A 27860-nucleotide genomic window follows, 5' to 3' on the forward strand; every position below is an offset into this window, starting at 1 on the left:
GGCATTTCATTCATCTTTATGTCTTTAGTTCAAATTTTGCCAGGGTTGACTTTACCTTTCATCCTTTTGGGATTGATCAAGTAACTGCCAGTTCAATACTGGGGTCAATGTAATTGACTTACCCCCTCTCCTGAAATTGTTGGCCTTGTGCCAAAATTTGAAATCAATATTTGTCCTTACTTTTTGAATAGAAATTGTTTTTTAACCAAAATAATGATAGTAATTCTCTTACTCACTGTGCCACTGATGGACACATCTCTTCTCTACTTGTCATCCCTAATCTATCATAATTCTCTTTAAATCCTGCACTAAATCCTTTCACAACCATTCCTCCCCAGACTGTAACACTCTAGAATTCCATTTCTTACCATGTTTCCTGAACAGACATCAATCTTTCACTCACAGAAGTTGAAGTTCAACACAAGCCACAACAATCTCAGAATTAAAAAAATACTGTGATTTTAATCCTATAAAGTCTTAGCTACAATTTTAACCTTTTAGCATTTAAACTAGCCAAACCTAGCCAGAATATTCAACCCGTTTTATGCTGAAACTGGCCAGAACTGGCTTTTCACAACTAACCTATAATATCATTTTACAAATAAACAATCACATCATAAAATTCTCAACGCTATGAAATTTAAGATGATGTGAATACATAAGTATGACATTTGATAGAGTAATCTGAATGCTAAAGGGTTAAAAAAAACTATAAGAGGAAATAGCTGTTGTTGCCCAGAATGTGGTATCATAGAATTCAAACACAGTTTTTGGTGCCGTGAAAGAGTTAGTAAATAGATGTTATCCATTTCTTCTTAAGCAAACTATGCACACAGTCTCTACTTTTCTGACTATTTAAAAAACATCTGATACACACACACATACATGCACACTTGCAGATACAAAGATATACAAACTCATTGCGATGCAAAGATATACAAGCATTCTCACAGAAGCACACATACACATGGACACATTTGCACACACACATACATATATATGTACTCATACACAAGTACCTATGCATGCAGTTATACAGAGATGTTCATACACACAAAAACACATACACATATACACAAACACAAAACATAACTATATGTGTAACATATACTTACCCGAATGTGCTGTGGTGTGCCAACAGCTTCGTTTATGACTTCCATTTGGTCAGACAATAATGGTGGTGTTAACACAAGGTTTTGTGCAGCATTTCTCTGGTTGTTATTTTCAAATGTCATCTGAGCAATAATTAATTCATAGGTACCATAACTACGTTTCTGCAGGTAATAAACCTGTTTATAGTAATGTGTGAAGCCTTCGAAAGGGCTCCAGTCAACAGTCAGTTCATCGATACCTGTTCTGTAATTCTCCACGAAAGCTCTGATGTAGGTACTTTGGTTGAATGTTATCATATTACCAATTTCCACCTAATAATCATAAAAACAATACCAGAAAGGTTAATAATGACGGTTTCTAACAATGGCACATGGCAACACAATTATTTTGGTAATAGGGGAAGGTTCAGCCAATTACAGTTTCTAATAGTCGGCACAGGTGTGGCTATGTAATAAGTTTCCTTCTCAGCTATATGGTTCTGGGTTCAGTCCCACTGCATTGTACCTTGTGCAAGCATCTTCTACTTTCATCTGAGGCCAACTAAAACTTGGAGCAAGAAATATCAAAAAAATACATTTTCAGTTTATAGATGGGCTGAAAGTGTACTAGAAAATCCACTCTCAATTAGGAGTAGTAAATTGCATTGTAGCACAAACTGAGCATGATATAGGAGTATGCTAGACATACAAAACACTTGCATATCTGCTGTGTAAGAGAAGCATGGTGAAGGTGGTATATTTGGAACTGCACTCAAAAATACAAATCACTTGATCCAAAAAAGGATGAAGCCTTAGTTGGAACAAATCTATTCTCTTTAAAAATCAAAGAGTAGTGGACTACTCTGAAGGAAAAGACAAGTGGGGAAAATATGGAACTGGAATTTCAAATATCAAATGCATAACTTCCCCTCTGCCAGAAAAATTTAGTTATGAAAATACTCTTCTCAAAAGAAAATTTGAATCATTGATATGTCCTGTGCTTGTGAGAAAATGTTTAGACAAGTCAAGAGAAACAGAGAAATGGCCACAGCATACTTTGTATATATCTGAGAAGGGAAGAAAGTATTACATGTGAATTATGTCACTTGTGATTGGTTGTTTGGAGAAATGACTGGAGTTGACAGACAAGTCAGCAAGTTAATTAGAAGAAAGTGAGTGGCTGGGCAAAATAAGACAAACAGCTGAGGAAGTATGTTTACAGATGTGAATAGATGGGGCAACATATGTGTCTGCACACACATACCTACATACATATATGTACAGACACGCACACACACACACACACACACACATATATATACACACACACATATATATATATATATATATATATATATATATACACACACACAAACATACAGGGTGTGGTGGGTAAATTGTCGCCATTATATATTTTAAATTTTGCACATGAACATTGTTTTTGATTTTGTATATTACTCAGTATAGTAGGGTCAGTTGGGCACCATCTGTGAAAAAAAAACAGCACCATGACACAATTCACTCAGTCAGAAATTTGGAAACAACATATTGTATTACTTGGCATTCATGCTGGAAGCTCCAATATAAATATTTCAGAGTGTTTGGGTGTCAATCTGGGGAAGGCACAATCAAAGGACATGTACTGAGAGTGAAAATCCAGTCAACATCATGGTGTTTGGGGTGATCACTAGTGATGGCGACATTATGCCTTCATTCACCAACTTAAACAAGGAGACTATCCAAAAGAGTTGCAGGAGATTTTTAAGTCGTCTGGAGGCTATGGTTGAAGCCAGTGGCAATTTTATTGAATAAATTTACTCTTTAGTATTTCAAAATATTCTTATGTAATTTTAGTAAATATATCTGTTAAAATGAGATGTCAGTGTTATTTTCATTTTTGCATGATTTAGATGACATTTTATTCACTGCGCCCGTCTGAACATGGCAGATGCCAGTGCTGTGTTGACTAGCTTCTGTGCCGGTGGCATGTAAAAAGCACCATCTGATCATGGTCGATGCCAGCTCCTCTGGCACCTGTGCTGGAAACACATAAAAAGCACCCACTACACTCTCGGAGTGGTTGGCGTTAGGAAGTACATCCAGCAGTAGAAACACAGCAAGATCAGATTGGGGCCTGGTGCATCCTCCTGGCTTCCCAGACCCCAGTCGAACCATCCAACCCATGCCAGCATGGAAAACAGGCGTTAAACAATGATGATAATGATACACACACATACATATATCATATACATTACTTGACTCCATATATTGTGACTTAAATTTACACACACACACACACAAACACATGCATGCACAAACACACAAACACACGCATGCACACACAAACAAACACACACGCATGCACACACACACAAACACACGCATGCACACACACACATACACCCACACATGTGCAAACATCTGGAAAATGTATGCACAGATGTGAACAGCTGAGGAATTAAATATGTATACAGATGTAGAATACTATGTTGTGTGAAAATGAAACAATATTGAAAAATTTACTGTCTGGAAATATTTGAAGAGACTAAATTTTCCTGTTCTAAAACACTAACAAACTATTGGTAGCCTGACATCATCTGGCTCAGTGTAGATGTTGTTGCTGCTGCTGCTGCTGATCAACTGGTAACTTATTTCTTTGACCTTGAAAGGATAAAAGGCAAAGTTGACCGTGGCAGGTTTTGAACATAAAGATGGACAAAATGCCTCCAAGCATTTGTCCGGTAGGGTAATGATTCTGTTGGCTCACCACCTTAACTCTATGGTATTCACATTATTCTGTTAAATGTAATGCTTATTTATCCACATTGTTTTGAGTTAATCATGCATCATCACACAGCTTCAGGATTTCCAGGATGTGATCATTTATTTTCAGATGATGTTGTAGGGTAGCTGTGAGAGGCCAGATGTGGTCAGTTTAAACATAAAACAGATGGAACATTTGAGCTGGATATGGCTGGTTTAAATGCTAAAGGGTTAAATAATTCTGACAATGATCTCTTATATTGATGCAGAGCCGCAAATTTAAAAGGATTAGTTATAATCTATTGGACAATCTCTCGACACATTTCTGGTATATATTTTAACCCTTTTCTTGCAGAAATCAGATACATCCACTCAAAATCTCATTACTCTTAATAGCAGAAGGCAGTTTTATATACCAATCTATCTTTTTTTGATAAATGTCCAGTTCGAAACTTTTGTTGAGACATGTCAAGTTTATTGAGGCAATGTGACTTGCAGAAAATACAAATTCTATTTTTTGGTAGATATTTAACATCATTGCTGGAATAACCATGAAATTGAATTTCACAGTTAAAAGGTTAAGGAACCAACAGTTATAAAAATGCAAAGTTGACACTAGTAGGGTTTGAACTCAGAATGTAAAGGAGCAAGACTAAAAGCAATAAGGCACTTTTCCCTTTAATAATGTTTTTCTTACATTGGCACAAGGTGACACATATACTATTAGTTTTTTTTTTATTTTAAGGACCCAGAAGAGATGAAAGACTGCATTTCATCCCTTCTGAGTGGAAACCACCAATGCAATACTGAACTAATGAAGAAAACTATTATCTGGTTGCTTGACCTGCCATGAATAGCAGCTAAATTTCCTTCAAGTCACACTATACCAAATAGGGCAAAGGCACTTAAGATAATTCTTTCTACTTTCTACTATAGGTGCAATGATTGAAATCTGTGTGTATGTGTGTGTGTGTGTGTGTGCATGAGAGAGTGAGAGAGAGAGGAGGGATGGTGTGTGCTAGTCAATTACATCAACCTCAGTGCTCAACTGGTATTTATTTTATTGATCCTGAAAGGACAAATGGCAAAGTCAGCCTTTGTAGAATTTAGGCTCAGGAGGACCAGAAGTAGTGCCACTAAGCACATTTTGTCTGGTGTACTAACAATTCACCTTGAATGGCACTTTAGATAATACAAGTCTTCATAATATGCCTAAAAAAGATGGATGGTCACAGGTGGCCTTTGGTTTTATGCCTGCTCCAACATAGCTAATCTAGTGGCAAATAACAGCAGCAACAACAATGACCATTGCAATACAAAAAAGTGAGTGGGAAAAAAAACAACAAAAATCAAACTTACTGCTAAGCATTCTCCTTCATATAAAAGCCCCATGTACGAGGCAGCATCACCATCACACAAGTTGATGTGAGTCAGTAGATTTTCTTCATTCAGGCTTACGATGAAGGAATCATTGGTATTACTTGCTTCAAATTTAGATGTCCCCATTTCATAGAATGCACTGAAACACACACAAAGAAAGAAAAAAATCATATAGGCACAGGAGTGGCTGTGTGGTAAGTAGCTTGCTTACCAACCACATGGTTCCGGGTTCAGTCCCACTACCTGGCACCTTGGACAAGTGTCTTCTACTATAGCCTCGGGCTGACCAAAGCCTTGTGAGTGGATTTGGTAGACGGAAACTGAAAGAAGCCTGTTGTATATATGTATATATATATATGTATGTATGTGTATATGTTTGTGTGTCTGTGTTTGCTCCCCAACATCGCTTGACAATCGATGCTGGTGTGTTTACATCCCCGTAACTTAGCGGTTTGGCAAAAGAGACCGATAGAATAAGTACTAGGCTTACAAAGAATAAGTACTGGGGTCGATTTGCTCGACGAAAGGTGGTGCTCCAGCATGGCCGCAGTCAAATGACTGCAACAAGTAAAAGAGTAAAGAGTAGAGTTAACTACTATATATAATTGTAGATAGGTTGCACTTCTTTTACACCCAAAATTTCGATAAAAATCGGGTGCAACTTATTCACTTGACAGAAGTGGGAACTGAAATAGACAACTGCATATCAGTAAGGAAGTTGATTTATCAATTAGACTACTTCCATAAAGCCACTTCCGCAAAAATGTTTAAATATTTGTAAGCTAAGTTTTGAAATAAAGGTGAAAATTTGATAACATTTAACAAATACTAGTTAAATTAAAGCTATAAAGGGGCCATTTTAACTCCCCAGATTATAGTGTGATCTGTTTGCAAGTCAAGTGCAAATACCTACTTTGACAACCCCAAACTAAGGGTGCAATCTATCCAATGGTACAACCTATCCACAAGTAATAGTATTTGATATTGGCACGAAGTCACATAATTTATCTTTTATCATTTGTCCATTACTTGTTTCAGTTACTGGACTGTGACCATGCTGAAGCACCACCCTGAAGAGTTTAGTCAAACAAAGCCACCCTAGTACTTGGTATTTAAGCCTGGTAATTATTCTTTTGGTCTCTTTTGCCAAAATGACTATGTTACAGGAATGTAAACAAACCAGCACTGGTTGTCAAAAGGTGGCGGGACAAACACAAAGACACACATACATACAAACATACATACATATACATAAACACACACACACACACACACATATACATACAAAGGGCTTCCACAGTTTCGATCTAACAAATTCACTCACTAGGCATTGGTCAGTCCAGGAATATAGAAGATAATTGCCCAAGGTGCCAGGCAGTGGGACTGAACCTAAGACCACATGGTTGTAAAGCTACCTTCTTAACCACATAGACGTTTATGGGCATACTACTACTACTACCACCACCACCACCACCACCACCACTACTACTACTACTACTACTACTACAGCAGTGAGCTGGCAGAATTGTTAACATGCCAGACAAAAATGCTTAGTAGCATTTTGTCTGTCTTTATATTGAATTCAAATTCCACCAGGATCGACTTTGTCTTTCATCATTTCAGGACTAATAAAATAAGTACCAGTTAAACACTGGGGTTGACATAATCAACTTACCTCCTTCCCTAAAATTGCTGGCTTTGTGCCAAAATTTGACACCATCATCATCATCATTATTTTTTTTTTTTCAGGTGGCAAACTGGCAGAATTGTTAGTATGCCAGGCAAAGTGCTTAGCGACATTTTGTCTATTGTTATGTTCTGAGTTCAGATTCTGCCGAGGTTGACTTTGACTTTCATCCTTTCAGGGTTAATAAATTAAGTACCAGTTGAGTACTGGAGTCAATGTAATTGAATTAACCCCTCCCCCAAAATTTCAGGCCTTGTGCCTATAGTAGAAAAGATTTTTATTATTAGTATTTCCATTTTATTTCTCAGAGCTCTCAATTTGACTTGCTCTGGTTAATTCTGTAGGAGTGGACAGCAACCTGTTGTCAAAGGTCTCACAGGGTTTCTTTACTCAATACTCAACACTCAAGCACCAATCTCAAAATCCTGGCTGTCACCAATAGAACAGTTTTCTTAGCATGTTCTACTCTCATGTTAATTCCAATTTCTCCATCATATTTCTCAAACCTAGTTGTTAGTGCTCTGAGTGCTCCTACACCTACTGGGATGACAGTTACTCTCTTTATTGCCCACATTCATGCAATTTCATCTTTTAGTAGTTTGTGTTTTTCGCAATCTTTCCCAGCTCTTTGTCATCCATGTGTGCATCTCCAAGTATGACAATATATATAATCTTGATTTTCTTCCTTTTATCCACTACAACAGCATCCGGTCTCCAAGCATCAATCACTGAGTTATATTAGCTTGTAAAATCCTAAAAGATCTTATATTCATTATCTTTGGTGATGCTTTCTTGGTTATTCCCATACCATTTCCATCTAAGAAATTCCCATACCATTTTTCCAAGACCATACTTCTCACGCAAGCTCCAGCGAACAAATGTAGCCCTGTTATCATGCCTCCTTTTAGAATCCTTTTGGGCCAGTTTGTTACACTCACTCAAAATATGTTAGACCATTTTATTTTTGCTGCCACACGTCCTACATATGAACGAATCACTGCTCTTATCTAACTGGAACTTGGTGTAATTAGTTCTCAGACCTTTTTCCTGGGTTTCTCATAACAATGTTTCAGTGTATCCTTTCAGATCACTTTTTCTTAGCCACCTCCAGGTGTTGGTATTGTCTTTCCCTTCAATTTCTCTGAGGTACTGCCCATGTATTTTTTTCATTTTTCAGTTGTTTAATTTTTGTTCTGTATCTCGTTTCTTAAATGTCACATTTCACTAGGTATTGTGTTATTTCTTACAGCAACAAACAAAGGTTCAACCTGCTTTTTGACATACCATCCCAGACCGTTTTCCTCATTGACAATACAGATCTTCCATCCTATGAGACCTCTATCTCCCTTGTATTTTGGCACATACAATCGATATCACTTTTAGGGTGTAGCTCATTGTTCATTGTCATCATTTTCTTGATTTTTCTATCCATTTCCTTAAGCTTGTTTTTGTCCACCAAACAACATCTGCACTGTATCACATTAAAGACACAACTCATGTATTCATTTCCCTGGTCTTGTTCTTTCCATTGAGTCTACTCCCCATAATTAAATTGGTTCTTTTGAGGTATTCTCACTTGAAGCTTTCCTTCACCTCCCTTTCCTTGACTGCAAAACACCCAGATACTTATATCCACCCATCTCAACATCCTTGGTTCTCTTTCCATTGGGTAGTTCTACACCATCAGATGATATATAATAATAATAGTAATAATAATGATGATGATAATAATAATAATAATAATAATAATAATAATAATAATAATAATAATAATAATAATAATAATAATGATAGCAACAACAACAACAACAACAATATATGCCATGATGCAATATCAGGTGCTAGCTCACATGGCTTCTGATCTTAACTGATTGGAAGTATTATCATGTATAAAAGATGGGCTACAGTAAATATTATGCTCAATACCACAGATTTGCTTGTCAGTAATTTGACCATAACCAGTTGAGCATGCCTCGTGGTGGCTGGTGATATATGCATCACTGATCACGAGCAGAAGTATTGGGGGAGCATCATAGCCATGTGTTGAGAGGAATTCTTTGGGGTTTGAATAATTCACCTCTGGAAACGTGTGTTTCACTCATCATCCTTAAACAAACCTTATTCAGGGACCTTTTGAGTGGGATAACTTTCTAGTCCTGAAGAAAATTCTAACTGGGCTGCACCTGCAAGGTCCTGCACTGTTTATCCAGACAAGTGATCACCATGTTACACACATATAGTTGTGATGCATGTGCCTGGTGTACCCTTATATATTTTACTCCAGTGTCAATTTGATGACATGCACTACTCTCTCAATAATAATAATAATAATAATAATAATAATAATAATAATCGTTTAATGTCCGCTTTCCATGCGGGCATGGGTTGGACTGTTTGACTGAGGGCTGGCAAGCCAGAAGGCTGCACCAGGCTCCAATCTAATCAGGCAATGTTTCGACAGCTAGATGCCCTTCCTAATGCCAACCACTCTGAGAGTGTATTGGGTGCTTTTACATGCCACCAGCACGAGGGCCAATGTTCGAAGGTCGTGCTTCACCACCTCATCCCAAGTCTTCCTGGGTCTACCTCTTCCACAGGTCCCCTCAACTGCTAGGGTGTGACACTTTTTCACACTGCTGTCCTCATCCATTCACAGCACATGACCATACCAGTGCAGTCGTCTCTCTTGCATGCCACATCTGATGCTTCTGAAGTCCCACTTTTCTCTCAAGGCGCTTACACTCTGTCGTGTATGCACACTGACATTATACATTCAGCAGATCATACTGGCTTCATTCCATGCAAGCTTACACTCCACAGCCCATGTTTCACTGCCATGTAGCATGGCTGTCCGCGCACATGTGTCAGACAGTCTACCTTTTAATCTAAGCAAGAGGCCCTTTGTCACCAGCAGAGGTAGGAGCTCTCTGAACTTTGCCCAGGCTATACTTATTCTAGCAGCTAGACTTTCAGAGCATCCACCCCTGCTACTGACTTGGTCACTAGGTAATGGAAGCTATCAACTACTTGTAGATTTTCCCCCTGGAATGTGACGGAAGCTGTTCTCTGCACATTTTCAGTGTTTATTACTCCTGAGCATTTGTCACACACAAAAACTATCTTCCCAGTTAGCCTTCCTTTGATATTGTTGCACCTCTTATGTGTCCATAGCTTACACTGGGTACATCTTATAGAGTTTCTACCTACACCTTTTCTACAGATCAAGCAGGGCCATCTACTTGAAGAGATTTGATTTATCTGCCTTCCTAGTTATTAAAACTTTGGTTTTTACTAGGTTGACTCTAAGCCCCTTCGATTCTAATCTTTGCTTCTACACCTGAAACTTTTCCTCTAGTTTTGACAGTAACTCAGCAATTAGAGCAAGGTAATCAGCATAGAGAAGCTCCCAGGGGCATCCTGTCTTGAATTCCTCTGTTATTGCCTGAATAACAGGGGCCTGAGGACTGATCGTTTGTAGACCTCTACCCCTACCTGGAATTCTTCACTGTACTCATTGCCAACCCTCACCTTACTGACAGAGTCCCTATACATGGCTTGTACAGCTCTCACTAACCATTCGCCAATCCCTAGTTTCTTCATTGACCACCAGATAAGGGTTTGGAGGACCCTGTCAAAGGCTTTCTCCATGTCAACGAAAGCCAGGTACAGAGGTTTATCTTTGGCTAGGTATTTTTCCTGCAGCTGTCTTACCAGAAATATAGCATCAGTGGTGCTTTTCCCCAGCACAAACCCAAACTGCACCTCATCTAGACTGACCCTCTCCCTAATTAGTTGGGCTATGACCGTCTCTGTGACTTTCATTACCTGATCCAACAACTTGATACCTCTGTAATTATTCATATCTAATGCGTCACCTTTACCTTTGTAACAGTTAGCTATAGTGCAGCTACACCAGTCATTGGGTATGACTCCTTCATGCATCACCTGGTTAACTATATGGGTGACTAAGCTGACACCGCCAGATATTTTAAGCATCTCTGCGGTGATTGTTGATGGGCCAGGGGCTTTGCCTGTCTTCATACCCTTAATTGCTTTATCTATCAAAGTACTGTCAATTCGGATAGCTGGTTCCTCTGTTGGGTCGATATTTGGCAGACCGATAGAATAACTACTAGGCTTACAAAGAATAAGTCCTGGGGTCAATTTGTTAGACTAAAAAGATGGTACTCTAGCATGGCTGCAGTCAAATGACTGAAACAAATAAAAGAATATGATTTTCCTTTGTTGTATAAATCTTTTTAGTAACTCTTCATAGTTGCATCTCCAAGTCTCTCTCCTTGCAGCCTCATTAAATGCAAGTGAGCTATCATCCATGTGGACACATATCTCTCCTATAACATCATGATTCTCTCTTATGCACTGTCTTGCAACATGAAACACCTCAAGTCTTTGGTCCTCACGATGCAGAACATTAGCAAATTTTTTCTTATCTGCTTCCCCTCTGGCTAAATAAACCTGTCTCCTAGTTTCCCTTCTGGCAGTCGGATACAATTTCCAATCCTTTCATGCCTGTTTCTTTTCCCTAATGGCCTTGTCAACTACTTTGTTCCACCACCATGTTACCTTGGGTTGAGAGGGGACTTTGCACCATCCACAGATCTGGTCAGTAGCCCTCAACAGGTTGTCCCGTAGAAACCTCCAGTTGTCTTCCACATCATGTGATGCTATATCCCCCTCTATTTAATCAAAAGCTTTGAGTAATATGTTTCTAAATCTCTGTCCATTCGTAAGATCCTTAAGCTTCCAGACCCTTCTCCTCCATGCTGGTCGTCTTCTGGGCATTCATTTAGCCCTGATCCTGAAGTCGCTAACTACTAATCTATGTTGTGGGGTGTATTCTTCACCTGGGAAGGTTTTGGCATTTATAAGTAACCATCTTTCCCGTTTCCTGGTGAGGATGTAGTCAAGTTGACTAGTGTGTCTACCAGATCAGTAGGTGAATAGGTGACTGGCAGGTTTCCTGAAGTTAGTGTTACAAACCATAAGATCACTTGCATCACAGAGCTCCAGCAGCCTGGTTTCCTCCTCATTGAGGGAACCAAAACCATAGCCTCCATGTATGCCATGGAAGCCCCTTGCATGTTGTCCAACATGCCCATTGAAGTCACCAGCCACAAAGAGAAGTTCCCCGCCATTTGTCGATGAGGTAGTCTGCAAGAGGGTGTCATAAAATCGGTCTTTCTGTCCATGAGGTAGCCCCAGCTGATGGGCATAGGCCAAGATAATGGTTGCTCACCCATGATGCAGCACTAATCTAATCTTAAGTATTCTATTGCAGACTCTGACTGCCTCGATTATTTTATCAACCCATTTCTCCACAAGAAGTATACCCACGCCCCCAAGGGCCTTAGAGTTAATTTAGCAAAGACCAAAGTCCTAGTAAGTAGGAAAACAGACATATCACTGATCCCTTAAGGGAGATGGCCCTGCTTGTTATGTAGAAAAGGTGTTGGTAGAAATCCATATGGTGTGCCCAGTGCAAGCTATGGACACTTAAGAGGTGCAGTGGTACCACAGGAAAATTAACAGGGAAAGCAGCTTTTGTGTGCAGCAGATGTGCAGGTTCATTAAACACTAGGAATGTACAGAAAAGAGACTCCCTCAAATGCCTTTGGGGTTGCCTTAGAAGTAGTAGACAATTTCTGTTACTTAAGTAAACAAGTTAGCAGTGAAGGAGGTAGTTCTAAAAGCATACTTGCAAGAATAAGAATGGGTTGGACAAAATTCAGAGAACTACTACCTTTCTTAGTAATAAAGGGCCTCTCTCTCAGAGTAAAAGGCAGATTGTATGATGCCTATGTATGAACAATTGAGCTACATAGCAGTGAGACATGGGCTGTGAGTACTGAGGACATGCAAAGGCTGGAAAGAAATTAAACCAGCAAGCTCTATGGGATGGATGATGTCAGTGTGCATGTACAACAGAGTGTAAGTGATTTGAGAGAAAAACTGGGTATATGAGGCATCAGGTGTCATGTGGAAGAGAGCAGACAGTGCTGGTATAGTCATATGATGTGTATGGATAGAGGACAGCTGCATCAAGAAGTGCTGATGTCTCATTGAGAAAGGAAAGTGTGGAAAGGATAGACCCAAGAAGACGTGGAATGAAGTGATGAGAAAGGACGTTCAGACTTTGGTCCTCACTGAAGAGATGACAAAGTCCTCTGGTGGTTTGCTGTGCTTGAAAAACACATCAAGCTAAGTAAAATCATGATTGTCCATACAAGCATGTCCACTACATCCCTCTCTCAGCTATGTGGTCCAAGTTTTGCAGGCTCATGGGTGCTGGTGCCTTGTAAAAGCCCCCATGCTGGTGACATATAAAAGCACCTGTGCCAATGCTACGTAACAGCATCTGTACCAGTGCCATGTAACAGTATCTGTGCCAATGCTATGTTAAAAGCACCCAGTACACTCTATGAAGTGGTTAGCATAATGAAGGGTATCCAGCCATAGAAACAATGCTAAAACAGACAAAATGGAGTCCAGGCCTGCTTCTGTCAAACTGTCCACCCATGCCAGCATGGAGAACAGACATTAAATGATTATTATTATTATTGTTCTATATTTAGGAGATGAGGAATTATGTACATTATTTACATTTGATGGATATTTGTCCTCATCTTGTTTGTTGTTAACATGTTTTGGTTGATATACCCTCCAGCCTTCATCAGGTGTCTTGGGGTAATTTCAAACCTGGGTTCTCATTCCTAAGGTATTTTTTTGATGTTATTAGTATTATTATTATTATTGCTATCATTATTCAGGTCACTGCCTGGAATCGAACTCACAATCTTGGGGTTAGCAGCCTGTGCTCTAAAGCACTATGCCATATGCCTGTGGGCATATGGCATAGTGGTTAAGACTGCAGGCTACTAACCCCAAGATTGCGAGTTCAATTCCAGGCAGTGACCTGAATAATAACAATAATAACAGCAACATTGAAAAATACCTTAGGAATGAGAACCCAGGTTCGAAATTTCCCCAAGGCACCTGATGAAGGCTGGAGGGTATAAACTGAAATGTGTTAACAACAAACAAGATGAGGACAAGTATCCGTCAAATGTAAATCATGATTATTATTATTATTATTATTATTACTCTTTTTTTTTGCAGTTCTCATGGAGATTCAGTGTGACACAGAATGTGATAAAGCTGGTCCTTTGAATTACAGGTACAAATAATTTTTTGTCAGCTGAGTAGATTGGAGCAATGTGAAATAAAGTGTCTTGCTCAAGGACATGTGCTGCTGTGAATTGGCAGCCATTAAGCCATGCATCTTCACAGAACATTAGTAGATGATGTTGGAGTTTGATTGTGTATGACTTGATGCTAATTGGTTGAATGACCCGTCACTGGATATGGTCTAGGATATGTGTGTGCATGTATGTGTGGTGTGTGTTTGTGTGTATGTGTATGTGTGTGTGTGTGTGTGTCTGTGTCTAGCAGCAGTATCATCCAAGATGTGAGAGCAAAGGAGGAATAAAGAAAAAAAGAAAAATACTTACCAATCTTGATGAAAAACTTGTTGTTTACCACGAAGGGTGACATATCGATAAGCACATTTCCCAAGTTCTACAGGCTTTTTAAATTGTTGAATATAATCAAAGGATAACACATTGAAGTTGGTTGCTAGACACAAGACAATCCTACAGGTAAAAAAAAAAATTGATAAAACTTCAGTATAAATAAAATTGATTTGGGTAGACAAAAGATTTCAGATTTATACAACAAAGGAAAATCATATTCTTTTATTTGTTTCAGTCATTTGACTGCAGCCATGCTAGAGTACCATCTTTTTAGTCAAACAAATTGACCCCAGGACTTATTCTTTGTAAGCCTAGTAGTTATTCTATCGGTCTATTTTGCCAAACTGCTAAGTAACAGGGACATAACACACCAGCATCGGTTGTCAAGCAATGGTGGGGGACAAACACAGACACAAATACACACAATCACACACACACACACACACACACATAATTACAATATCCATGATAACCATCCAAAAAACAACAACAGCAACAATTCAAATAATAAACTGAGAACACCTAGTGATAATAAAATGATAATATTGACAACCAAAATACCAAACAGAACCAATCCCTCCAGTGCCCAATGTACACAAACCAACAAAATAAAACAGTTATGCCCACACAGAGATAGATCCAGCTGCCCTTTGGATAACCAATGTATAACTAAGAACGTGGTATACAAGTGCACTATAAACACTAGAAGTCCCCTACATATATATTGAGGCATCATTCAGTTTTTTCAAAAACCGATACCACAACCACATTGCCAGCTTTCAAAATATCCTTAAACAATGTGTAACATCACTGGCTGATTTTATCTGGAGGCTTAAGGAAGCAAAGACAAAATACGACCTTACATGGTCCATACTTAGACATGCGAGTCCCTACAACACTATATCCTGCAAATGCCAATTATGCTCTGAGGAGTCACTATTGATAATGCTAACAAAGGAGCGCATTATAAATAAATTCACTGAACAATTACCCAGATGCCTACACACAGCTAAACATACATTCACATATTACAATCTAGACCATACATAACTTGATATATACATGGTGCCCACAACTCTTAATACACCTGAACTTGAAGAACTATATTTGAATATCTTGTATTTGACATATGATCTTGCAATCTAGATCCATATATGTATATATATAATATATCTGTATATGTATGCATATCTATATGTATATATATTTACAAATAAGGGTGAAAAATTAGATATTAATTTAATAATACCATCAATTTAACACCAAGTGGCTTAGCGCATAAAAAACCAGGGATACAATAAAAAAATCTATATTTTTGTTATTTTTCACTTGCCCTGCTTGTTTACGTTAAATGTTGTGTTAATTCTCCTTGGAAACAATTTTTAGTGGCTAATACCATAGCGGATCTATTTTTAGCACTAGAGTCGACCATATAGTGGTCACTCTCTCTCATATTTATATATGTATATATATATGTATATGTATATGTATATATATATATATGTATGTATGTATGTGTGTATATATGTGTGTATATATGTGTGTATATGCATATATGTATATGTGTATGTGTGTATATGTATATATATATGTGCCTGTGTATGTGTGTGTGCGTGTGTGTATGTATATATATATATATGTATGTATATGTCTACATATTCATCTGTGCGCATTTGCATTTTTGTAGGTGTATGTATATATTAGTGTGAATTTGTGTATACGTGTATGCGGGCATGTGTTTATGCGTGTATATGCATACATATATGTATGCGTATGTGAATATGTATATGCGTGTAAATATTTACTTATGTGTATACACGAGTGTATTAACACGCGTGTGTATGTTGAACTTTGCACAGACGTCTGTATCTTGCTTTACATAGGAATATATGCACATATTTCTGTATGCTATGTACGTATATTTATGTATATATACATGTGTACCTGCATATATGAATTCCTATACATATATATATGCATGTATTCGTCCATACGTGTGCGTATGCGCATGTATCTAGTTGTATGTACATACCCATATACTTGGATGTACGTGTGAGCACATATGTATATGTGCGTATATATATATATTATATATATATATATATATATATATATAGTTAATCCAAACAAGAAAGCACAAAAAAACACAACAACGCGAGGACGTGGAACAAATATAGTATTATTGGATGCTCAGGAAAGAAGGAAAGAAGGAGGGTTTAACGTTTCGGGCAGAGCTCTTCGTCGGAAACATAGGAGAAGGAAAGATCCAGAGAAGGGAAGACAGAGGAAAAAAAATCGCCAACCATATATATATTATATATATATATATATATATATATATATATATATGCTTGAATCTGTGTATGTATATGTACATCTAAGCACAAACATAAAAAAATTTTCATCTAAGTATTATTTTCCTTTCAACTTCTACATCCTTTTCTTTCTCTTAACAGTTACAATAGCGAAAGCTCATTATGTCATTTTATCTAAATTAAAATGTATAATTTTCATGTTCATATTTGAATTTTTTTGTATTTCAATAATTTTTCTGTTTTTTACTCATTCTCGAATTTGATGGACATATAGCAGTACATTAGCCGAATCAGAAAATCTATAGTGAGAGCTTTTATTGATGTACCTGAAGAGACCCAGAATGGATCGAAATATGCGTCGTACCCAATAAAATCTTTTACTCATTCCATCTATTTTATTAATACTGTTACCCCAACTGCCACTATGAAGTTCCTGCAATAAATCTACAGATAACAACAGGTAATCGAAACTGTGCCAGTGCTTTACTCATCATTTATTTATACATTTTGTATAATTTCCCCATTATATATATATATATATACTTTATTTAAAGCAGCAGAAAATTCAACAAAACCTGTTACTCTGAGTTTCACGTCCCCGTTCGTCGGACAGTTTTTTCTAGCAAAAACTGTCCGACGAACGGAAACGTGAAACTCAGAGTAACAGGTTTTGTTGAATTTCTGCTGCTTTAATTAAAAAGCATATTACTCTACCACTGGTATTTGAGTATTCTTTGTTCCACCTTGTTTCACATTTATGTGTTTACTCCGGTATATATATATATATATATATATATATATATATATATATATAAAAGCTTTTTTCAGTTTCTGTCTACCAAATCCACTCATAAGGCTTTGGTCAGCCTGAGGCTATAGTAGAAGACAATTGCCCAAGGTGCTCTGCAGTGAGACTGAACCTGAAACCATGTAACTGGGAACCAAGCTTCTTACCACACAACCACTTCTGTGCCTGTGATTTTTTTTTCCAAACCTTTTTATAAAATATTGAGAAACAAAACCAGTTTACTGGTCCAAGTTTACTATCAACCTAAATGGAACAATAAGAAAGCTTTTGCATATTTGCTCAACCTCTTACAAATAAAATCCAGATATCTTTCATGTCACATCCTATAAAAAGGAAGGATACATTGGACAGTGTAGTCCTAGACTAAAACAATTTAGAAAGATACCTGATTGGAACACCTTTTAACTCAATGCAGACAGACCTGTGGCTTAACAACAACAATCAATAACTTAGTGTTCTATCATTAATTTCTAGCACCAATAATTACTAAGTTAAATATGAAGTATGTTACTGAAAATGGTAAAACAGTGATCACTATATTAGATGGCATATAAGATGCATTTATTTTCCAGACAAAATCAACCTGGGTCCTATATGTTTGGTTCCCATAAGCTTTAATGCAGTAAAAAGATATCTTTTTCTGGAAGCTCCACTGTTGAAATTGAGGGCACATCTAATATGCCTGTGAGTATTTTATGCCATCAAAGGCGGCGAGCTGGCAGAAACGTTAGCACGCCGGGCGAAATGCGTAGTCGTATTTTGTCCACTGTTACGTTCTGAGTTCAAATTCCGCCGAGGTCGACTTTGCCTTTCATCCTTTCGGGGTCGATAAATTAAGTACCAGTTACACTCTGGGGGTCGATGTAATCGACTTAATCCGTTTGTCTGTCCTTGTTTGTCCCCTCTATGTTTAGCCCCTTGTGGGTAATAAAGAAACATATAGTAAATGCCCAATCAGTATTTAACTTGGAAACTCTGTTTGGAACTAAACTCTTTAGTATTTACTCTGGCCATATCTGTCCAAGATCTTCTAACTGTTTTATGTTCCAGCCAGTCACATCTGGCCTCTCACATCTACCCAACAATGTTACTGTAAAAAGAAACAATCACATCATTGAAATCTCAAAGCTACAAAGTAATGCATGATTAATTCAAAACAATATGAATGAATGGCTTCAAATTTTGGCACAAGGCCAGCAGTTTTGGAGGAGGGAATAAATTGATTACATCAACCCCAGTGCTCAACTGGTACTTATTTTATTACACCAAAAGGATGAAAAGCAAAGTTGACCTCGTTGAAATTTGAATTCAGAACATAAAGACAGACAAAATGCTGTATAGAGTTTTGTCTGGGATGCAAACAATTCTGTCAGCTCACCACCTTTTTGAATAAATGTGAATAAATAAACAATGCATTTCACTGTGTTATCTTAGTGCTAAAGGCTTCAATTTCTCAAACTTTAACTTTGGTTTTTATTACTCCAGAGTGAATAATATATGCACTAGAAATCTCATCATCAGTATCATTTTTATCTTCACTTTTTTTATGATGGCATGGGTTAAACAAGACTTGTTGAGGTAACATTCTACAGCCAAATGCTTTGTCTATCACTGATACCCCTCCTTGTTTTCAAGTTAGTTACATTAGCCTATGACTTCCCAGGAACTGACAAGCTGTTTCTATAGGCCATATTTTGTGTTTATCTGAGACATAAACATTGTCAATGCTAGCTGCATTGTGTCAGTGCAAAACATGCAGGTACAGACACCCCTAACTCCTTACACACACACACACACACACACATGTATAAATGTTCACGCACACATACACACACACGCGCACACACATACACACATTGAGGAAGCTATAAGTTGATACTCAAGCATTCAGCTCTGAGTGCACTGCTGCATATAGTAATGGTTATGTAATTCCTATTCTCTGTACTTGCCTAATACTTTATTCTAAAGCTATGTATATTGAGTTATAGCAACAGGTTATTAGTATTACTATGTCTAATATGACTATTAAAATATGTATTTGTATTATTTTTATTCTATTACCTATTGATTTATATAATGTTTTGTTTGATTTTGATGTTCTCATTTGTATAATTAATAAATAATGTAAAATTGTAATATCCATAAGTTGATGAATGAGATGAATTTGTTTCTCCATTTTCTTATTTGTATTATTTATATATATATATATCTACAGGGTGCGTAAGATATTTGAGGACAGATTTATCATCATCATCATCATCATTTAGCGTCCGCTTTCCATGCTAGCATGGATTGGACGGTTCAACTGGGGTCTGTGAAGCCAGAAGGCTGCATCAGGCCCAGTCTGATCTGGCAGTGTTTCTACAGCTTCCTAACGCCAACCACTCCGTGAGTGTAGTGGGTGCTTTTTACGTGCCACCCACACAGGTACCAGATGGAGCTGGGATTTATGTTTATAAAAAGCAGATATATAATAACAGATAACTTTATTTATCAAAAAATGCTATGAGAATAAAAATAAACCTTCTTTTCTATTATTTTTATTCAATAAAGCCACCTTCAGCTTCAGCAACTGCTTCTGTATGAGATCTAAATCATCTACATGCCCAAATTAAGTGGTCCTGGTTCATTTTGGACATTACTCTGACTATGCTTCAACACACATACTCATAAACAATCTTGTAAACCAAATCCCAAAATGAAATATATATATATATATATATAAATTACTGTCAAGAACACAGTATTTCATTCTGCAATCAACATATACCACCAAGTATATTATATGAAATTTATCTCTTGTAGAATTTCGAACAAGCATTGCAAGTTATGATGTTTCATATAAAACATTGTATCTTGCAGTGCTGGCTCTGAATCGTATAGGAAATCTATAAACTTAAACGTATACATATATATATTTCTGCCGAATTTTATCCCTAATTTTGTGGTTATAGAACCTAGCTGTTCTTTCTAGCATGTTGAATCCCATGAGTGGATTCCTCATGTGTTTAAATGTACACTGTATCTTTTGACTAATACATAGTCTTTTGGACTAAAACTTTACACGTTAGACCACTGGAAATGTAAATTTTAATTAATTTCCATTTCCCTTTGATATGATTAAATGAATGAATGAATGAATGAATGAATGAATGAATGAATGTATGTATGTATGTATGTATGTATGTATGTAGTATGTATGTATGCATGCATGCATGCATGCATGTATATATATATATATATATATAACATGCACACACACAGATATATATATATCTGTGTGTGTGTGTGTTTGTATGTATGAGCAAATTAGCTAGTTAGAAAATCTCTATAAGAGATGAAAGCAGTAATTATACTGAGAAGTATATTTATTGCTACTTAAACATAGCTGTTCTGAAGGAACTGACATTACTACTATTTTTAATCCCAGGAGGACGCCACCTCCCGCTAGTTATACAACGCAATCTGCACCTGATATATATTGCAAGCAGGAGTAGTGTACCCCAACCGTCTTCTAGTCATGAGACTACTAGACTGTACAAGTTCGACCTCTTTGTCATCATCCTCAGTGGTGGATACTCACTAATTAGAGATAGCAATACTTCACTCCAGCTTACAATATATAGACAACCAAGTCACTGATCTTGCAACAAGCAAATTAGCTAGGTAGAAAATCTCTATAAGGGATGAAAGCAGTAACTATACTGAGAAGTAATGTTTATCATCACTAAAACATAGCTGTTCCATAGGAACCGACATTACTGCTATTTTGAACCTCAGGAGGATTCCTCCTCCAGCTGGTTATTCGATGCAATCTGCACCCAATATATATTGCAAGCAGGGGAGTGAACCCCTACTATCTTCCAACTAGCTAATCTGCTTCTTGCAAGATCAGTGACTGTGTGTTGTTTGGTTTTCTATATATTCCGAGCTGGAGTGAACTACTGCCATGTCTAGCAGGCAAGTATCCACCACTGAGGATGACTACAGAGGTTAAAACAATATGGTCAGGTGGTCTTGTATTCCATCCAACATAAATACCTGGACTCATGTTTTCATGTGTGTGTAACAATGCAGTTAAGCTTCTTTGCATACTACTTATTCCAGTCCGTACCATATGCCAAAAGTTAAACTGAAATATATATGGTCTTGGACATACTGGAAAAACTGAAAACTGTCAGCATTGATCAACTTAAGCAGGCTTTTATTGAGTCAATACCCCTACCACAATAATCTTCTTCCACATCCGCCACACTAGAATAATCCAAACAAGAAAATATCACATTATCCAACAACATAGCACATCACACAGACAAAGTAAGCAAAAGTGGCAGATGAGTCCATTGATCAGTTAAGTGCATCTGAACGTAATCTGAACATTCACATGATGTCTTAGAAATAACTTCTACAAACACAGCACAGCTTTTCTCTTCTCCCAGTCAGCAATTGTATTATTAACAACTTTCATTGTAAATAGCCAAGACAAATATCATGTCTGGCAATAAACATTAAGGTTGAAAATTCATGGGTTTCCTTCATGAGCTCAGTTATTATTCATGTAGCCAACGACATTCTACATGTACACTATAACAATGGTGATAAAACCATCCATTATGACAATGGCGATTCAGAAGTTTAAAATATATCGTCATTAACTGTGTTGAAATGAGCAATCAAGCTCCACCACAACACGTTTAAAGTGCTTTCTGTTCCTCTGAAATAGCTAACTGCATACTTTTCTCACTTGTACCCACTCATTCTACTCATCTCTCCTTATTCTATCATCCACACTGTGTTCAATCTCTATACCTTGTACAAACACCTTTACCAGTTTTTCCCCCCAAAGTTGTAACCCTCTCGTATTCCTTCATTTATGTATTCCCTTTAGTCCTTTTGTTCCCAGATTTCTACTGAAATGCATTGCTTTTGTTTTGATTAAATTTGAAAATAATAAAGAATTTAGTAAAATAAAAATGTCCCTTATTAAGCTGATGTTTGGAACATAAACTAACAAGAAATTTTGATGGAAGATTTTAATTTAAATCACTTTAAAACAAGAAGTTTGTATCATAGAACCAACAGTGGTTGGAATTCTTGCTTAAGCACCCCATATAATCCTTCATAACTAAAATTTCCACTCTTTTTGAATTTTAAAATCAGAGTTTAAAATACAGACAGTCTGAACTTTTTGCTTAAATCCCAGAAATGGAGCACTCTTAGGGGCATTATCATTCCATTAAATGTGTTTATGGGGAAAAAAATATTGAAAAACATCAGTACATGTTAGAATGACAAAGAAACAAAGAAGGTATCAGGTGGTCATGAGATGTGCTAAAAACAATAGTGAAATTGCCCTTAAATCACATACACACACAATTTTGTTTTTTTTTCCATAATCATACGAATTTCTGTGTACAGATCACAAATGTGCAAAAGATTTTCTGAAAATTCCCAAAACATGAAGAAGTTATGAGGGGTTATATGGGATGCTTAAACCAGAATTCCATCCAAGAATGTTCTTAGGTGATTTGGTATCAAAAGGGTTAAACACTGACCTAGAAATGTTCAAGCTGAATATCAACCACACCAGTATCACAAGTCTGGTGGTGGCAGCTACAAAGAGCATGGTTATTGTTGCTATTCTTCTGGTTAATATACCATAGATTGGTGACATTTACAACTGCAAGCAGTGGAAGAAAAGTATGTTGTGTTTCACTGGTATAATGTACCTTTATATTAGCTATGGTCATACATCAGCATGTCCAAAAATTAAAGACATTTAGTTTTAATGCCAAGTAAATAATTAAATTGGAATATTTCCATGTAGTTATTCAAACTTGAGACGTCTGATGTTATTCAAAATGACACTTTGGTTTTATAGTTTCTATGTAGAGAGTAAATGGGGAGGAACTGATCTCTGATAAATAGTCTTTGAAAGCAAAATGTATGCATATGAATGTGTGTGTGTGTGTGTGTGTGTGTGTGTGTGTGTGTAAGAGAGAGAAAGAGAGAGACTAAGTATTTATGTCCACTTGAGTTTTCGCCTTTTTGACTTTTATCATCATGAGGATGATAAAATCAAAACCAGACAAAATAAAACACTCTATAACTGGCTAAAAATCTTAAGGAGTGGTACCCTAGCATGGCAGAGTTATAATAATTGAAATTAGCAAGAAATAGAATACACTAACATATTCAATACACACAAACACACACACTCACGCACATATGTATTGATTTTTGTTTTTATCTAAAGCTATATGTAAAAACAATTTAACATTATACAATAGGATTACTCAATACTTTTTAGTGGAGTACATATTTATTAACTTTTACAAAAAAAAGGTTGTCAATGGCTTCAGCTTTAAGATATTAGAATGTTGACTTATTTATTAATCAAAACGACAACCATAATAACATACATATATACATTATAAAATTCAATACATATAAGATAAGAATAAAAGAGGTTATTAAAAAATGGTAAAATATTTCTTTACCTTCACCCATTTAATACAATAAGTAAGTTTATTGCATTGCAATTAAAAACGCTTGTGTATTAATAATTTGGGTATTATACCAACAGTATATTGGATAAGTATTATCCCTTAGTGGGTTGGATCCACAACCCCTAACTTACTTGGTGTATATATATATATATATATATGTTATCATCATCATTTAACATCCATTGTCCATAATGGCATGGGTTGGATGGTTTGACCAGGGCTGGTAAGCTGTAGGGCTGCACTAGATTCCAGTCTGATTTGGCATGGTTTCTATGGCTGGATGCCCTTCCTAATGCCAACCACTCCAAGAGTGTAATGAGTACTTCTATGTGTAATGGATGCCAGTTGCATGACACCAGTATCTACCACAACTACAATTGGCTTAATAGATCTTCCTTCTCAAGCACATCATATTACCAAAGGTCTCTATCATTTGTCATTGCCTCCATGAGGCCTAGCACTTGAAAGGTGCTTTTTATGTGCTACCGGCATGGTTGCTAGTTCCACAACACCAGCATTAGCCATATTGCCTCTGTGAGGCCCAACACTGAAAAGGTGTTTTTTATGTGCCACCGGCACAGGTGCCTGTTATCTGACACCAACAAAGGCCACAACTATGATTTCACTTTGCAGGATAGGTCTTCGCAAGCACATCATATTACCAAAGGTCTTAGTCATTTGTCATTGCCTCTGTGAGGCCCAGCATTCAAAGATCATGCTTTACCACTTTATCCCATGTCTTCCTAGATCTCTCTCTTCCACTGGATGAGATCAGCACTTCTTCACACAGTTGTCCACCCACATCCATATGCATCCCATGACCATACCGGTGCAGTTATCTCTCTTGTACACCACATCCTAAGCCTCTTATGCCCAACTTTCTTTCAAGATGCTTACATTCAGTCATGCATGCACAGTGACATAGCACATCCAGCGAAGCATGCTAGCTTCATTTCTTTCAAGCTTATGCATATCCCCAGTGGTCACAACCCATGTTTTACTGTCATGTAACATGACTGTTTGCACACAGGCATCATACAATTTGCCTTCCACTCTGAGGGAAAGTTCCTTCATCACCAACAGAAGTAGGAGCTCTCTGAGCATTGCCCAACCTATTCTTATTCTAGCAGCTACACTCTTGGAGCATCCACTCTTGCTACTGACTTGGTCACTTAGGTACCTGTGCAACTTCCACACACAAAAACTAGTTTCCCTGTTAACCTTCCTCTGATATTGTTGCACCTCTTATGTGTCCATAGCTTACATCGGGTACATCTAATGGAATTTGTACCCACACCTTTCTTACAGATCAAGCAGGGCCATCTGCCTGAGTGGATTTGCAATCATCATCATCATCATCATCATTTAACGTCTGCCTTCAGTGCTGGCATGGGTTGGACAGTTTGACAGGAGCCAGCCAAAGAGGAACCTGCACCTGACTTCTGTGTCTGTTTGGAATGGTTTTTATGGCTGGATGCCCTAGCACCAAATATCCAGCAGAATGAACTGAGTGCTTTTTATATGGCACAGGTGGGTCAGATTTGGCAGGGTTTTTACAGCTGAATGCCCTTTCAAACGCCAACCACTTTACAATGTATACTGGATGATTTTACAGGGCATCAACACTGGCAGGGTCACCAAGGGGTCACCTAAGGGAAGAGCAGGAGGAGAGAGAGAGATGATGGCAAAATGCCAGGCATACTCACAAGGGACGGGCATCAAGATTATATGTATGTATGTATATACATATGTATATGTGTATGTGTGTGCATGTATATATATATATATATATATATATATATAATATATATATATATTTATATATATATATATATTTATATATATATATATATTTATATAAATATATATATATGTATGTATGTGTGTGTATATATATAATAATAAGAGTAAATAATTTCTATAAAGGTTTTTAAAAAAACCACAATTATTTACTGGTAGAATTCGGTATGTAAATATAGCCGATTACCGGCAGGAACTTCTGTAAAGTTCAGTATATATATTGTATATAAGAAAAGGGACAGGCAACAGGTTGCTTGACCACATACCGAAAAAATAGAAATAGCAGTCAAGAATGCTTATTTCTATCAAAGTGGGACTCCGGGCACGACAAACCCTGTAATTCACATATGCAAAACAGAAGGAATAGATATCGAAAACGAAGTCTGGTGGTTATCTGTGAACATCATGTTTCTGGATTATAAACATATTGAATATATATTTCATATATATTTTTGATATATATTTCATATACATTGCATATATATTTCACATCCTTCTTCAGCACAGCTTTCCATTGAAATAGATTTATCATAGATGTGAAATATATATGCAATGTATATGAAATATATATCAAAAATATATATGAAATATATATTCAATATGTTTATAATCCAGAAACATGATGTTCACAGATAACCACCAGACTTCGTTTTCGATATCTATTCCTTCTGTTTTGCATATGTGAATTACAGGGTTTGTCGTGCCCGAAGTCCCACTTTGATAGAAATAAGCATTCTTGACTGCTATTTCTATTTTTTCGGTATGCGGTCAAGCAACCTGTTGCCTGTCCCTTTTCTTGGAGGCCAGTCGGTGCGGCACTGGTTACGGCCACGTTCGGATGGTTTTCTCGTGTGCCACCGGCACTGGTACCACAAAGATACAAATTCCATTGATGTTCATCTATTTTGATTTTGTTTGATTTTTGATTTTTTTGATTTGATTTGATTCGATTTTCACTTGCCTCAACAGGTCTTCACAAGTGTCACCAGAAGGAAGGTATGCACAGGTGGACTGACTACGTCCCAGGTAGGGGCCACGGGTTATGGCCTGACTAGTCTTGCCGGGTCTTCTCACGCACAGCATACTTCCATAGGTCTCGGTCTCTAGTCATTTCCTTGGTGAGACCTAAAGTTCGAAGGTCGTGCTTCACCACTTCGTCCCAGGTTTTCCTGGGTCTACCTCTTCCACAGGTTCCCTCAACTGCTAGGGTGTAGCACTTTTGCACACAACTATCTTCAGCCATTCTCGTCATATGACCATACCAGCGCAGCCGTCTCTCTTGCACACCACAACTGACGCTTCTTAGGTTCAACTTTTCTCTCAAGGTACTTACACTCTGACGATTATGAACACTGACATTACACATCCATCGGAGCATACTGGCTTCATTTCTTGCGAGCTTACGCATATCCTCAGCAGTCACAGCCCATGTTTCACTACCATGTAGCATGGCTGTACGTACACATGCATCATACAGTCTGCCTTTTACTCTGAGCGAGAGGCCTTTTGTCACCAGCAGGGGTAAGAGCTCTCTAAACTTTGCCCAGGCTATTCTTACTCTAGCAGTTACACTTTCAGCACACCCACCCCCGCTACTGACTTGGTCTCCTAGGTAGCGGAAGCTATCAACTACTTCTAGTTTGTCTCCCTGGAACGTGGTAGAAGTTGGTCTCTGCACGTTTCCAGAGTTTATTTCTCCTGAGCATCTGCCACATACGAAAAAAATCTTCCCAGTTAGCCTACCTTTGACATTGCTGCACCTCTTATGTGTCCATAGCTTACACTTGGTAAACCTTATAGAGTTTCTACCTACACCTTTTTTACAGATCGAGCAGGGCCATCTACCTGAAGTCGTTTGTGGTTGGTCCACCTTCCTACTTATTAGGACTTTGGTTTTGGCTAGGTTGATTCTAAGGCCCTTCGATTCTAATCCTTGTTTCCACACCTGAAACTTCTC

The 27860-nt window shown here is 37.5% G+C and overlaps 1 protein-coding gene across 2 annotated transcripts in view; it reads right to left on the minus strand.

Moving 5' to 3' along the window:
• The window catches only part of LOC115209345, a 106536-nt gene that overhangs the window by 13134 nt on the left and 65542 nt on the right, over positions 1 to 27860 (minus strand). For both annotated transcript variants that reach the window (XM_029777713.2, XM_029777712.2), the window contains exons 2-4: positions 14451 to 14591; positions 5214 to 5373; positions 1116 to 1424 (exon numbers count right to left, since the gene is read on the minus strand). In XM_029777713.2, coding sequence (XP_029633573.1) covers positions 1116 to 1424; positions 5214 to 5360 — 456 coding nt within the window. In that variant the 5' untranslated portion in view covers positions 5361 to 5373; positions 14451 to 14591. The remainder of the gene's footprint in view (positions 1 to 1115; positions 1425 to 5213; positions 5374 to 14450; positions 14592 to 27860) is intronic.

This window comes from Octopus sinensis, linkage group LG3 (genome assembly GCF_006345805.1).
Source record: "Octopus sinensis linkage group LG3, ASM634580v1, whole genome shotgun sequence".
Taxonomy (NCBI): domain Eukaryota; kingdom Metazoa; phylum Mollusca; class Cephalopoda; order Octopoda; family Octopodidae; genus Octopus; species Octopus sinensis.